The sequence below is a fragment of the Dipteris shenzhenensis genome, chromosome 16 (assembly GCF_047967505.1).
Source record: "Dipteris shenzhenensis isolate YYH24624 ecotype China chromosome 16, Dip_SZ_1.0, whole genome shotgun sequence".
In the NCBI taxonomy this organism is placed as follows: Eukaryota; Viridiplantae; Streptophyta; class Polypodiopsida; order Gleicheniales; family Dipteridaceae; genus Dipteris; species Dipteris shenzhenensis.
In genome coordinates, this window is record NC_141611.1 from 7,686,028 (window position 1) to 7,702,419 (window position 16,392).

The following is a 16,392-nucleotide window of genomic DNA, read 5'->3' on the forward strand; positions in this document are numbered from 1 at the left end:
TGGCAAATTTTCATAATGATTGGACATTGTTTGTATGGTGGGGCATGTACATTTTCTCATAACCTTTGTATGTTGTTTGTATGGGGATTCCTTCATATGTTGTTTCATAATGAAATATTATGTTGTTTATTCAAGGATCCCTTCGTATCTCACACCTATAACCACCATAACATTTCATAAGTGCTAGGCTATGAAGGCATCTCAATGTTTGAAAATTCACATCGTTTTGGAGTGGTGTCATGGCAAACTCTACCTATACTATCTGATGAGGGGTTGAAGGCCTACTTTGAATCATCTAATCCCATAATTACATGTAGCATCTCAAATCTCCTCTACTCAATCGTCAAGAGATCACTCCCCTAGAAGGATGTTGCATACATGGCATTGACCTCACCAGGATTCTTTCTTAAAGCTAATGGAGAGAATGCAAGTTAGTGGAATGGGTTGGAGTGGCATCATAAGGTATTGTCAGATTTTCCAATAAAGGGAAGGGGTCTGATTAAGCAAAAGGCTAGTTCAAGCCTAGAAGATGGTGGCTCTACTTCTAAAGTTGAAGGGGTCCAGTCTCCAAGAAATGGTTCAAAGTTCTCTATAGAGGGGCTCAAGCAACTATGGGAATTTGTGAAGATATTAAAGGTTCTAGTTAGTCTAGGAACTATGATCCACTTTGCTATAGCAAAAATCTTAACGGTAGGTATGTTTTAGGGGAGGTTTAGAAACATTCAACTTCTCCCATTTCTAAAAAATATAAAGAGTTTTGAATGTGTAAGGAACACGTACCAAAAAGGAGCTTGACTTTTGTCAAGCAAGTTTGGCCTTGTAACTCATTTTGTTCCTATGCTCAATGGGGGAGATACTTAAGACTTCATGGTAATTAGAGGACCTCATCTCCAAATAACCAAACTTAGGACTAGACTTGGTTTGGTAAGCAATTTCTACCTTGTCAATTACTGAAACATTGCCTCACGAGGAAACATTGCTCAATTGGAGGAGGCAACGATTTGACATGAACTCTAGATGTTGTCTTTGCAATTAAGTTGTGTGGGAGCAATGTTTACTTGCCGATTTCTTAGCTAAAATATAACTAAATTGCCTAAAACTTTGCAGATCTTACAAAATTGAAAAAAAAAATTACGGGTGAAAATGAGAAGTTGCAAGCTCATTGTATATGGGAGCTCATTGACTTATCTAATTTGCCCTTGACTTTCTCGATGAGTGTGACCAAATCCATGAGATGGCAAGCACAAACAGCTAAACACAGGAGGAGCCTACGTCAGACAAGGAGAAGAGAGCATCAATGGAGGGACTTGCTAGAGCTGTGCCTGGGCCGGGACAGGAGTCGGTGTGGGATTACCCCCGCCCCCCTCGCCTCGAGCTTGAGAAGGAGCGCATTCGTGTGGTCTTCAACAAGCGTACTGTTGCTGATTCTACCAGAGCTATCCGCGTGCTGGAAACAAGCCACCCTCCCGGTATTTCTGCTTTTCTGTGGGTTCTCTCTCACATATGAGCACCGCAGTTGACCCTGTTTGAAATTTGGGTTGGGCTGTATATCTTTTCTCTTGATTTGAGATTTATTTGTCTGAGTATCTGATATTACACACGTATTTTGGGGCCTGATGGCATGTTCTTGTTGAGGCTCATTAACGAATGCATTTGCTAGGCAACTTTGTCCAAGAGCTTACCCCCGTGCTCTGTTCAGTGTATTATATCCCTCGGGCGGACATGAGCATGGAGCATTTGACACGAAGTCCAGAAGCCTCTTACTGTGAATGGAAGGGGACGGCCTCGTACTGGGCAGTCTCGGTGGATGGGAAAACTGCACAGAGAGCTGCATGGAGCTACGAGCACCCAACCTGTGGTTTTGCAGCAATCGCCCAACACATTGCTTTTTATTGTCATCACATGGATGCATGCTATGTGGGTGAAGAAATTGCACAACCACAACCTGGGAATATGTATGGAGGCTGGATTACATCCAAAATTGTTGGGCCCTTCAAAGGTGGTCTTGGCACGCTGGGATGGTAAAGAAAGAAGATGCTCTGTGTTGTTTCTTGTTCATTTTGGACACAACCTCTCTTTCTTGAACTAGTGTTGAGCTGGCAACTAGTGCCCTTGTCTTTGAGGTTATGCTTAAATTGACTCGTCATTGAGCCTTAGGAGAAGTGCTTCTCATCGTTAACAACATATTGAACTCTTACTTTTTCATGGTTCTCACGGTCCTAACTTTTTATTGCACTTTGATTTTTTGAATCATGTGATATATGTTATGTTTGGTAGTTGCTTGATATATGTTATGTTTGGTAGTTGCTTGAGTTTCCACCTCCTTGTGGCTACCTTGTAAAGTGTTCATGTTCTTAGGTGAGAGTGTAGTTTGGGATCTTCCATGATGTTGCAAGCTAGTATGAAGCTATACAAGGGAGAATGTTGCAAGCTATATAGAGGAGAGTGTCGTTTGTGATCTTCCATAATGTTGTAAGCTTTATAGGGGAGAATATATTAATGTTGTAATTATCTTGATTCCATTAACTCTTGTGTTCAAGATAGACTTGGCCAATAGTAACAAAATCCTAGGTTTTACTTGTCTTTGCCCCACCATACAACTTCGTTGTTCCTTAGCTCTTGTTTTTTCTACAAGAGGGATGGCCTTTTTAACAATGCATTCCCCCAAAGTAACAAAAAGCGCGTTGCTAGCCAAGACTTCAAGATTGAAGTAGTTTTAAAATTCAAGCAATTTAAAAGGCTATATGCATAACAAAAAGATCCCCCCTTTTACTCCTTTCTACCAACTGTTTATTCAAAATTCAAATTGAACATGAATGGTACACTAACGATTCCTCAAAAATAGAAGGATGACCTAAGAAATCCATAGTCGCAATTTGGTGTAGGTATCCATCCATTTCATAGTGTGGAGCAACATCCTAGTAGCAATGTGCACATCCCTCTATTTGATGCAAGTTGACATCTTGAATATGCACTCCAGGATTTTATCCTTTCTCTTCAACCTAGAGTCTCTTATGCTAGTAGTTTTGCCAGTACTACTAGTGAATGTAAACTTATTATTGCCAGACAAGCATTTATTGTCAATAGAATGACTTACTACAACTAGCAAAGGTGATAGTATCGACGATAAATATGACGTGAGTCTAAACCATTGGTAGTATCATTATCAACAGTGGTAGAGGGTCTAGTACCATTGGTAACATTATTTTTTTTTTTAATAACAGTACCTTGACTGTTGGCAATACAACCACTACCGTCATAGCAACAACTATCATGCTCTTACTAGCAGCCTAGGGAGTGGTTCCTAGTCCCTATGCACCCACAAGGGGGCTAGATGGGACTCCTCTTGAGGTCAAGTATGTAGACTCTCTCGAAGGGGGAGGTGGTTTATGCATTTTTATTTTGCTTGCATTTTCTATCATGCAATAACAAGTGAATTTTATATATGCAGATATTGTATGCGATTTGTGAACTTTCATAAACTTTTTTCTATGTGATGGAAGGTTATGTTGGTTCTAAGTGCAAGTGTGCTATGTTATCAAAGTAACAACGCAAGCTAGTTAGGTGCTTTGAGGGCAATTGCTCAAGTAGACAAGTAGAAGGTCTAAAAGAGATACTGAGGCCATAATAAAGAGCATAGATAGGTTGCAAGAATTAAAGATCAAGGTTATAGAGGACACAAAGAGGTTGCTTAAAGTAGATGACTAAACCAGTGTGCTTGTTAGAGTTGTAAAATGGAGTCTAATGCATTGCATGATATTGAATCCTCTCATTGGCAATGTCTACAGATGGTTTGGGAAATTGTATGTTGCAAGATTGACATTTTTGGATGATGTCCATGCACTACACATGGAACGATGGGATGTAATATGGGCTTTGCATAGAACTAAAGTCCCATGATGTGACAAGAAGACCGTCATGATTGAGAGTTGTGAGGAGAAGTCAAGCTCACCAAGATGAGGAAGGAAGCACTAGCATCATTTATGCCATTTGTAAATATAATAATGCTACTAGGGTGATGCAACAAAATCCAAAGCATGAGAAACAAGTAATATGATACTATAGCAATTGCTTGGAAGATTGACACTGGGCAAAGGAGGACTCCTTGATAAAGGAATACTGACACTAGGAAATGAAGGATTCCTTAATAAAGGAAGAGCACAAATGAGTCCCTAATAGGTGGATTCAGTAGCAAGAGAGATTTGGCGGCATCATATTTTGTAAGTATCATGTCCTATTGACTTGATAACAATCCATTTCCCCCTCACCAATCAGGTCTCACTATACCACTTTTTTGGGATTAGGTATTGATAAAGGTGGATCCAACAAATTTGGTAAGAATCTTTAATACGTGCTAGCTTGTTAGTTTTGATGCATTTCATAGATGTATCTTTAATACTTACTTTCCTACAAACAAATTTTTTAGATGTTGCCAGCAAATTGAATCCAAAGGAATTGGGATTCCTTGTCTCATTTGTTTTAAGTTGGTTAAGATTATCGATGCACAATAAAATTCTTCATTGAAAATCACTATAGGGATGTGAATTATCTCTTTAGGCATTTTGGAAGCATGGTGGGTGGGAGTAATCTCACAAGTTTTGAGCCCATCAAAGACTTCTAGTTTATTTTTAAGAGTCTTCGAGACTCCAAAAAATAAACTAGGCATCTTCAATAGGTGAAAACCTAGAGGTTTCCCCCAACCACAATGCTTAAGAAATTCCTAAAGAGATATTTCACATTCCTCATAGTGATGAGGAGCATTAGAGAAATAGCCTCATTGCATGCTTTTGCATCTGTGGCTCTGATAGAGCCTGGATGATGCAGAGAAGATTAGAATGGCCCCCACACTAGGATGACACACACAAATAGACAAATGATTCGAATTTTTTAGTATCATAGGGCCTTTGGTATGGACACCATCTCACCCCCTAAAGTGTCATGGAAGTAGGCACCAAAAATGGTACTTGGAGGAGTCCTTCCCAGCAACAAAGCGAGCATGCTACTATTCAAAGAGTCTTGTGTATAGTAAGTTGTCTAGTACACATTAGATTGTACAAGACCCACAAACCAAGGATTTATTCACTCCCTAATGATGAAATTGAAGCTATAGTGATTGTGCATCATGGGTGGTGGGGAGTTGGAGAGTAGTCAATGCAATCTAAGGACCCAATGAATCATAATCATTTGAGGAGGTGAGAGCACTAAAGAAGAGAAGAAAAGTGCAAAGGCCCATCAACCACAGTTGGCACCTCACATGAATATAAAGTGTCATGCAAGTTGCACCAATATTCAATTTCAAAAAAAAAGGAAACAATAATATCCTTGAAATCTTAGTTACCTCACTCTCCCATAATCTTTATTGCATTCATTGGATGGCACATGTGCTTTAACCTTATCCCAATACACTAGATATTGTAGCAATTGACCCCACTGTGTAAACACAATGAACACTCTCTCCCTCACCCTTTCCTCTCACAACTTAATTCTGCCCCATTTTACTCCAACATATTAGGTGCAAGAGCTATGAACTACAATCTTACCAAATGAAGAGCGCTCATGGCTCTCGCAAGATTTTGTAAGTAAAAAATAGGTGAGAAACCCATGAAATAATTTGTTGATAAATGTCATACTATTGCGAGTATTATCATTATACTAATGGTATGTAGATATCATTAGTAATACATCAATGGCCCACTAGTATCAAGGTGACTATCATGGCTCTCAAAAGAATTTTGTATGTAGAAAATAAAAGAGGAACCGATGAAATAATATTGTCGATAAAAGCCATACTACCATCAGTATTACCACTCTACTATTGATATGTATACTTTTATCACTGGTAGTACTTCAATAGCCCACCATCAGTAGTACTTCAATGGCCCATCAATATCAAGGCTACTATTGCAAGTTTGTCCTATACATGTTGTGAATAAAGTTAAATTTACATATACCATATTTATCTTGTTTCTCGACTATTTTTCCACATTACTAATGTCATGACATTATTTCCATGCTATTTTGGATCAAAAATGATGATCATGAATGACACAGTAATACAAAGATGAAAATGTTGATAATATCCCTGCATACACTTCCTTTTGTTAGACATGTTATATCTTTGTTATATAAGAACCCTAATTCTAAATGTGTAATACACAATTTTTGATTCAACACAATGTGCAAACATAAGGAATGCATTTTGATCAACACATATCTTGAATTTGGTAATGTGTATTGCACATAATGGCTAAGCCCATATGTCGGACCTCTTTCCATCAAGGGGTTATTGCAAACGAGGGGTATAAAATCAATGCCTTCCAATTTGGCATATTATTTTGACCTTGCAAATGTCTACTATAAGTTGCTAGCTAGATTGCAGGTCTTATATTTTTGCATATGTTGTTAGCATGAGGCATGCTATCAACAACTTCTACTTCAAATGTTCTCTTGAATTGAATAGCCTATGTTGCAAGATGAAGGTTGAAGATGTAGGATCCTTGTTTTTTCCAACCTTGTCTAAGAGTGGGTACTCTTTCTTGTTAGGTATAAAGCATAATATACCTTCAATTTGGAAACCCTTTATGCAATGGTTTTCATTTTTAATATATGTTTTTTAAATCTAATTATATGAAATTTGTACATAATAACAGACAATTGTCAAACTTGTTTTATAAAATCATATTTGTAATCATTATTCATGACTTATACTTGTTTATCTTAAATTTAATAGTTTGTGATTTTGTGATTTACATTTATATATTTGAGCAAGCCTACTAGAAAAAATTAGCTTGCCATATTTATCACATGGTCGACTTTGGGTTTGCTCCACATTTGTTATCTTATGCACAGCTGATATATTTTAAAGAATATTGATTCCTCCACCATGAGATAGTCTATGTGGAAAAGTACAAGTGTTTTGAACTGCATATGTTTTAAATAATGTTGTAGTTTTCCTCATCACTCACGTATAGCTTTCTTTCTAATAGTTCTTCAAAGTTGTTAATGTTTATTTATACCTTTTATTCAAATCTTGCTAGAAAAAATCATTCTTCTCAAGTGTTATTATTCCATATATTTTTATTAATTGTTTAGTTTTCAATGAAGAGGTGTTCTCTTACTAGCATAGAATTTTGTAAAATTTTCATAGCATATTTAATTGTATCTAGCTTTTTAAGAATTGATATAAATTTCCATCACCATTTGAGCACCATACTTAGAATTGATGATCCCATACAAAATATGGAGCAAGTCTTTTCTCAAAAAGAGGTGCCCAATTCCATCAATGATACCATGCATGTGTGTGCTAGTCATCTATCATCATAAGTTTATTTTACCAGGTGTCACAAGATATTTAAATAGTCAAATGCAACCATATGAACCCAAATCTAACTTTAAAGTCTTTTTTACACTTGGTTTAGAGATTTTGTAAAAGAACCATTGTCTTTGAAGGATGTAAAGGAAAATTTCCCTTTCATATTCATTTAAGAGACTTTATTTTGTGAATTGTGTAAAGCCAAAACTACATATCCTCATTATTATTTTGATTATAAAGTACAAGGCCTAGCTACTATGCAATTATCATAGGACGAGAAGCAATTCCCTCATCGTAACTAGTTGGTAGTCTTGTACCTTCTGGCCCCAATTCACGTTCAAGGTATTTAAATTTGAAGATAGATTGGAGGAAGGATATCAATAGGCAATAGTATGTGTCAAATGGATTTATTGTATGTACTTCCCATATGCACAACTTCATGGTTAACCATCAAGTTGACCATATCCTCGCAATAGATTTCTTCACCCATGACTCCTAAAAGATAAAATGAGAGCTCATAGTTAGTAAATTAATTTTGAAATAACAAACTCTACCACATGGTAGTATCTCTCCCACTCCCCCATACCAATCTCTCTCTCTCTCTCTCTCTCTCTCTCTCTCTCTCTCTCTCTCTCTGGTTTGCATATTATTTGATTCCTAATTTGTTTTTTAATAATAATGATATTATTTTATAAATTAGTTTTTTAGAAAGTTACATCAATAATATATCTACATATTTTATATAAATAATATATATATATATATAATTATATCATTTATTTATTATCAAAATACTCTTAATTATCATTATCCTTATATATTTAAATGTATTTATATAACATTATGTATATATTTTGTATAAATGATATCATGTAATTTTTATTATGTTTTCATATAAACATGTCAATTATATTATACTTTAATACTTTATATCAATAATATTACTTATATAATTTTGTACGAAGTGAAAGAGAAAGTATTAGTTTATTTAGAAATTATCTTTGGAAGGTTTTGCTAGGCAAGATGTTGGGAAGCAGATTAACTTTTAGACAGATTTTAAGGTTTGGCATATGCAAGGAGTTGGGGGATGATTCGCATTTTTCAACATCTTACTTTCTTTTGAGAAAAATAATCTATGCAAGAGGCTGGGAGTCAATTGAGGCATTTCAAAATGTTGAAAATTTCAAGGAAAGCAAACATAAGGTTTTTGAAGTTGTGCATTCTGAAACTTTTGCAAAAACTGGCAGTAGGTTGAGGTGCAAAGAGAACTAGCACAATGGTGGAATGAGTGTGGAGTGAAGGGTTGTGCTACTTGTAGTCTTTCTTGAGAAGGCCTAAAACCTTTCGTAGAAAGATAAACCTAAAAGTAGAACAATAAATCTCAACTTTACCTATGTATCCCTTATACGATCTCCACTACCTCGTCATTCTCCTTTTTCTCACCTCAATTTCTCTCCCTCTCCCTTTCCCCTCTTCCTCCTCCCCCCCTCCCCCTCTTCCTCTTGCCCCACCTCCTTGTCGTTCCTCTCTCCTCTTCCACACCTCTGTCCTTTGTTGCCCCTCTCTTCCATCCTCCCCTTCTCTTGTACCCCTCTCTTTTCCCCTTGTTGCCCCCTCCCTCTCTGCAGTAGGTCACCTCCATTCCTCTCTTTGCCTGTTGCCCCCTCCCTCCCTCTCTTCACCTCTCTCTCTCTCTCTCTCTCTCTCTCTCTCTCTCTCTCTCTCTCTCTCTCTCTCACTTACTGCTGCTCCTCTCCATCTCTCTTTACCTGATCTCCCCCTCCCTCTTTGCACCTCCTAACTCTATTGCCTGCTGCCCCATCCCTCTCTCCACCCCTTTGGCACCCCCTTGTCCCCTATGTGCCCTCCCCTCATTCCCTACCTCCCCCTCTCATCCCTACCCCTTTTCCCCCCTCTCATACCTATTCTTGTGTTGGGTGCAATAGGTAAGGACCTCCCCCACATATTGTGCTCTCAACATGGGGGGGCAGGAGTGGGAGGGGGGGGGAGAGGGAAGACGGATGAGAGAGCTAGGGAGGGATTGAGAGTGGAGGGGGGGAGTGTTGTGAGTGAAACACCACCTCCCCCACCTGTTGTGCTCTCAATAGGTGTGGGAGATGGTAGAAGGGGGGGGGGGAGGGATGAGAGAGGGAAAGAATGCCAAATTGTGAAAGAAAGAATGGCAACCATAAGAACACCTATTAGATAACCATAGTGCTTTGGCCCCAGAAAAATCTTGATCCCATCATGCAATAGCCCTCCATGTACTAGGGCTTGGTGTGAAAAATACAAAAGGATAAAAAATTTTGGTGATTAAAACAAACATGGACTCATTCGGTTATCCCTTCCACAACACGCCCTTAGGCCTTGCACAAACATGGATGTTGAACCCTGTTATTAATTAAAGTGTATAATGATGTTACTTGAGACAATGTAGTTTTTGAAGGAAATAGGTAATGTTTATTTAATACTTAGGGAATTTCATGTGATATATGGAAGTGTATTGTAAGGGCATTATTTTAGTAATTACATATGATTTTTTGATGTGTATGTTGATGCAGTTACATATTCATTGGATGCAATGATATTCTTGAGAAGATAAATAATGGAAACAGTGATTAACATAAATATGATCTTTGTCCTTCTCTTAGTTAGAAAATTTTTTATAGTTTTGACTTTTCATCTTACTTTAGACTTGCAAGCTCAATATACCACATATCATTAGAATATTCAAGGAGCATTTGTAGCACTACCCATGGCATCATTTTCTTGGATGCATATGTGCTTAACCTATATCTAGTATGAGTCCCATTTAGAAACATTTTATGTTTTTTAGGAAGCATTCATTAGCCATTGCTTCAAGAGCATTGAACCACGTGATGTGTGCAAAATGTTATCTTTGCACTTATTCCTACAATTTTTGGATCAAAGGGTGGTTTGCTCCTATGTTTTCACTTATAAATATCACATCAAGACCTTATGCCATGTAACACGTCAACTTGCTTAGCCTCAAGGATGAAGTTGCTCTTTGGTATATATGTATATATATATATATATATATACATATATATATGTGTGTGTGTGTGTGTGTGTGTGTGTGTGTGTGTGTGTGTGTGTGTGTGTGTGTATGTATATATATATATATATGTGTGTGTGTATATATATATATATATATATATATATGTATGTATATGTATATATGTATATGTTTCTATATATATGTATATGTATATATCTATATGTATCTATATATATATATATATATATATATATGTGTGTGTGTGTGTGTGTGTGTGTGTGTGTGTATATATATATATATGTGTGTGTGTGTGTGTGTGTGTGTGTATATATATATATGTGTGTGTGTGTGTGTGTGTGTGTGTGTGTGTGTGTGTGTGTGTGTGTATGTATGTATGTATGTAATTGTATATATACATGTACATATACATATGTATATATACATATACATATACATATACATATATGTATATGTATATATACATATGTATATGTACATGTATATATATATAGATATATATATATATATATATATAAACATGAGGAGGAAACGAGGAGGGTGAAAAAATAGTACTCGAGGAGCCAACAAAAGTATAGAAGGAGATGAAAAAGAGGAGAGAGGAGGAGGAGTTATTGATTCAATATGCAATTATATGCATTGTATTGCCTCCAAAATCAAGAAATTGTGCCAATTTGATACTCTTCTTCACTTTTTCTTATTATTTGAATAATATTATTATAATAACAATAACATAAGCTAGAATAAAATCAATCAATTAATTAATGCTATTGAAACAAAGAATATACAATTATTTGATTTATATTATTTTAGGGAAATACACGGTGCATACATAGAATCATAAACTAATTGTTGAATTAGAGAATGACACAAATAATAAATACTCTTCTCTCACTTTAGATAAATTATTTTAATTATTATTACATAAATGTATAAATTCATGTTTTAAGAAAAATGAGAACTATATTATGCATGAATATGGCAAGGAAACCTAAGGCTCTAACTTATTAATAGAGTTGGATGATAAAATAATAACTTTGACATCACCCATGGATATGTCTTAAACATCACTTAACATTCTCCAAGGCTACATATCCTTAGCAGAACATTATACATCATCACTGGAGTATGACTACTATATAGTTACTATTCCATGGTATATGACCTAATATTAAGTACTCTTATGCTTTTATTTAACGTAACCATATTAGGAGAAAGAAGTATTATCATATAATTGTCTTTGTTATCCTCAATATGCTTTTACTCATTCATATTATTTTATGAGCCTTTTCTTGTTAATAAGTCTTATGTTATGCTTGGCTAGTTCATAAGTCAATTCTTTCTATGAATTCATTTGACTCTATTGAATGGAGATTTCTTTAATTAATTCCCCAAGCATTTAAAAATACTCAAATAAATTTATATTCTTATTCACATATAATAATCATGGCATGGCCAATCCATCAATATTTGAGGAGGATGGAGACTTTTCATCACCAATTTTATTACAAGACATGTCTACAAAATTGTTTTCCACAATATCAAGAGGATATCAAGATGATACTCATCACCTTAGAATGCTCAAATTTCTATTCTTATTTATATAATAATCATGGGCATGGCCAATTATTGATATTTGAGGAGTGTGAAGACTTTCAATCACCAAGTTTATTATGAGGTGCACCTTGCACGATATTTTAATGTTACTTATCACCTTAGAAACCCTAAAAATTAAAGCCTAAACTCTAAACTCTAATCCCACAACCTTAAGACTTAATCCCTTGACCCAAAATATTAAGTCCTAATTCCTAAACCCTAAACCTTAAACTTAAACCTTTTTCCCTAATCCCTAAACTTAAAATCCTAGATCCTAGACTCTAAACCCTAAGCCCTTGATATTTAATCTTAAACTCTTAATTCTAGATCCTAAGCCCTAAACCCTAAACTCTAAACTCTAAACCCTAGATCCTAAATCCTAAATCCTAAACCCTAAAGCTTATATCTTGAACCCTAAGTCTTGAATCTCAAACCCTCAACCCTAGATTGTAAGACCTAAACCCTAGAACCTAATTTCAACCTCTTGCTCAAATCAAGAAATTTTATTAATTTAAGCAACAAGTTATATTTACCAACCTATTTCTCATGCAATAAGTTGTCTTTACTTTTTGTTGCATACAACCCAATGCTAAAGCAATTCTCATGCAATAAGTTGTCTTTACTTTTTGTTGCATACAACCCAATGCTAAAGCAACACCTTGGAGTCAAACATTACTTCTTACTTAAATCAATAAAATCTCTTGATTCAAGCAAGAGGTTGTGTTACAACCCAACATGTTGCTTAAGCAATAGGTTGTCTCTATATCTTCTTACATGCAAAATGTTGCTCAATCAATACCTTGAGTTAAACTCAACTTGTTATTTAAAACAATAAAATCTATTAATTCAAACAAGATGCTGCATCATATCCCAACCTATTACTTGAGCAACAAGTTGTTTGTATGTTGTGTTTCATGCAATCTATTGCTTAAGTGACACCGTGGAGTGAAATTAAAGTTGTCTATTAACTCTATAAAGTCTATTGATTCAAGCAAAGCCTATGTTGTTGTTGGCATCCATGGGGACTGCCGCTTTAGTCAAAATTTGGGCGTTGTCCAGTTGCGTATCCCAAAGGAGGGCTCGAGTTGATGTCTTTACATGTTGCTTCGGAGGCTCTCCAGCATGCGGACATGCTCCTCTCTGGCTTGCTACTACATGTGTTTGAGGCTTTCAACCTCCTCTGTAGCTAGGAGACAAACGAACCTATGGCCCAAGCAACAAGTCGTCTCTATGTTATGCTACACACAACCTGTTACTTGAGCAATACCCTAGAGAAAAATTAAACTTGTTACTTAAATCAACAACATCTCTTGTTATACCCCAACATGTTGATGTTGTCTCTATGTTGTTTTGCATGAAACTTGTTGCTAAAAGTTGTGGATTTGGGCAAGACATTGTGTTGTACCCCAACCTATTGCTTGAGCAATAGGCTGTTTGTATGTTGTGTTTCATGCAACCTGTTGCTCAAGTAATACCTTGAAGTGAAATTAGACTTGTTGCTTAAATCAACAAAATGTCTTGATTCAAGCAAGAGGTTGTTTTGTAAGCCAACATATCACTTAAGCAATAGTTTGTCCCTATTTTATGTTGCATGTAACCTGTTTCTCAAGCAACACGTTGGAGTAAAGTTAAAATTATTGCATAGATTTAAAAATATCTCTTGATTCAAGAGGTTGTCCATTATTCCCCAACTTGCTACTCAAGTAAATAGGTTGGTAAAAGAAGCTAACCCATAGTTGGATGCAACCTAATGTATTGCTCAAATTTGATAATTTTTAAAATTATGTTTAAAACATTAGGGTTCTTAAAACATGTTACAAGATTTGTTTTTTTTAATTTTTCAATGGTTTGTGGCTTTGGGTTTAGGTCCTATAATTTATATTTTTGCCTCGATTTGATAAATTTATTTACATCTTAAAATTGATATTTTTTCCTCAATTTGATAAAAATTAGAGGATTTTATGGTTAATAATTACAAGTTAGAGATTTGTTTTTCCTAAAATAAGTATTCACTCTAAAAGATGGTTTAGACATGGTGTTATATGAGAACAATGAAGTGGTAGTCTTGATCTTATGAACACGTTTCATTTTCAACATTGTGGTGGTGAGAGAAGTTGCGTAGTGATAATCACCAATATGATTTGTCCTAAAGTAGAATTAAAATATCAACATGAAGACTTTGAAACATCAGGTGATTTGCTACAATGTGACATTTTTAATATGCAACTCTTTGGTAGAAAAAGATGGCATGTCTTGCTCTAGAGAAGTATTGGCAATTGGAAAATTCAAGAGCTATTCCAAGGACATCTATTCATGATATAAAGAAAACTTATTTTGAGGGGGAAAAAGATGATGTTGCCTTGCTCTAGAGAAGAGTAAGCAATTTTCAAATTCAAGAGGTAATTAAGTTAACATGTGAAGTCATCATTAAAATGCAATGGACAGTACATCACATTCAATAATTCCATAATACTATCAAATGGGGGCTAGTTTAAAATCAAATTTGCCTAAGATACTTTCCTTGAATGTGATGGAAGACATAGGAATGTATTATCAAAAAAAAAAAGCACAAAAAGGCTCCAAATTAAGAAATTCTAACAACTATGAAGAGCATCATAGCTGCATGGTCACAGGTATTGAGGACATTTCATATATTATAAGTAATGTTGATGTTGACATAGAAGAGGTTGGTTGTTTTGTAAGTGATTCCAACATGCTCTCTAGTATAGAAGACTTGCCTTTGTGTTGAGAATGAAAATAGGGGATCATAAAGAAAGGGGTTGGTGGGATAAGTGATGTGATAACAAGGGCTAATGATATTACTGATATTTGTCACGATGTTTTAATCAAAATGGAGAATATAGATGGCAGAAACCTAATTGTGATGTTGGTCATGACGTTCTCACTAAGTGGAGGATATACTTGGCATAACACCTAACTGTGAAGGAGAAATGGTTCAATCACACATGTCAAGGGTCACTGACAACCATTAACTTCACAAAACTTGTCTAAACATTGTAGTATATGAACATTTATGTGTTGTAACCATAGATGATATATGTGTAAGAGAGCAGCTATTTACAAACTATGCACTTGATTCAAGAAATTTCATGCCTTTACACATTCATTACTAATCTAAATCGTTACCTTGTGGGCTTCACCTAAAAAACATTTAGTGTACCACGTGAATTCAAAAGGAGGGGTATTTGAATTCAATTTTTTTGAATAAAATTAACAGGATTACAATAATAAGAGAGGTTATTTTATTAAACTTTAGAAAAAATCAATTAGTTCATAAGTAAAGAGGATTGTTTTTATTGGAGGAAAAATTTTAGTTGAGCAATTTTTTTGACACCCGTTGAATGCACGTTACATGGAGGGTTTCTTAGTAGTGCACCCCATGAGATCATTACTTTCTTTCTAAGGATAATATACTTCATTCCCCACTTGTGAGACCATTTCCAATTAAACCCATTTCTCTTGAATCTTCATCCATAGACAAGATTTCCATTTTACTAGAATGGAAATCTTGTCTATGGATGAAGATTCAAGAGAAATGGGTTCAATTGGAAATGGTCTCACAAGTGGGGAATGAAGTATATTATCCTCAGAAAGAAAGAATGTGAGTGTTAAGAGGCAACAAATCATGCCACCATTCTAGAACCCAAAAAACATGTAATGCTATCTGAGGAGAATATGGAAACTCTCTAGATGGATGAAGATGAGCGAGGAGGGAGGAGATCACAGTGGGCAATTTCTGAGAGCGCATAGAGAAGAGTACTTGCAAATGGGGGGGTTTGCAAGCTACTATATTCCCTCGAGGGAACAAGCAATTTATAGAAAGTTGCTCAATGACCTTTAAGCAGCTTTGTTTTTAGAAACTTTTCATTACAACGGTTACAAATTATGTTTGTGAGGCCATATTCTTAGTTGTTTGGTAAGGCATGGCCTAATAAACATAACTATCTTTGTCAATAGTTTTATGCCTTCCTTGAACAAGTTCATCAAGATTTGTGGCTAGCTAGACTATCACATGGTACATACTATAACATTTGGGCAAAGGGAAAGACAAAGTGGCTCATAAAATTCATGGAAATGCCACAAGTTTAAATGATGAAGAAGCCCTACAAATGCAACTACATCATTAAAGAAAGTCCTTGAAGACAATGGAGTATCTTCAACAAATAATGCCAGACAAAAGTCTAGAATGCCAACCTTATCTTTCCTTGAAAATGACAAATAATGTTGACAAAAATTGTTAATAAATATTTATAAGACATAGAAAAAAGCATAATCTCAAGCTCAATGGGGCCGGATCCTAAGATAAAAATATAGACTTGATCTTATGGTCCTTAGCTGTACATAATCTATAAATATGTTATCGCATATAAAATATTTGACTCTCAATGTACAGGGTTTATGTGATTCCAAGAAATGGAAGATTGTT

The 16,392-nt window shown here is 35.5% G+C and overlaps 1 protein-coding gene and 1 pseudogene across 1 annotated transcript; both read left to right on the forward strand.

Moving 5' to 3' along the window:
• Positions 1 to 1,216: 1,216 nt before the first annotated feature.
• Positions 1,217 to 2,203, forward strand: LOC147892492 (uncharacterized). The gene is made up of 2 exons (XM_087387676.1): positions 1,217 to 1,469; positions 1,700 to 2,203. Exons 1-2 carry the CDS (start codon positions 1,298 to 1,300, stop codon positions 2,023 to 2,025), a joined length of 498 nt encoding a protein of 165 aa, XP_087243802.1. The 5' UTR covers positions 1,217 to 1,297; the 3' UTR covers positions 2,026 to 2,203.
• Positions 2,204 to 4,777: 2,574 nt separating this feature from the next.
• On the forward strand, positions 4,778 to 4,888 carry LOC147892493 (U6 spliceosomal RNA; annotated as a pseudogene).
• Positions 4,889 to 16,392: the final 11,504 nt, after the last annotated feature.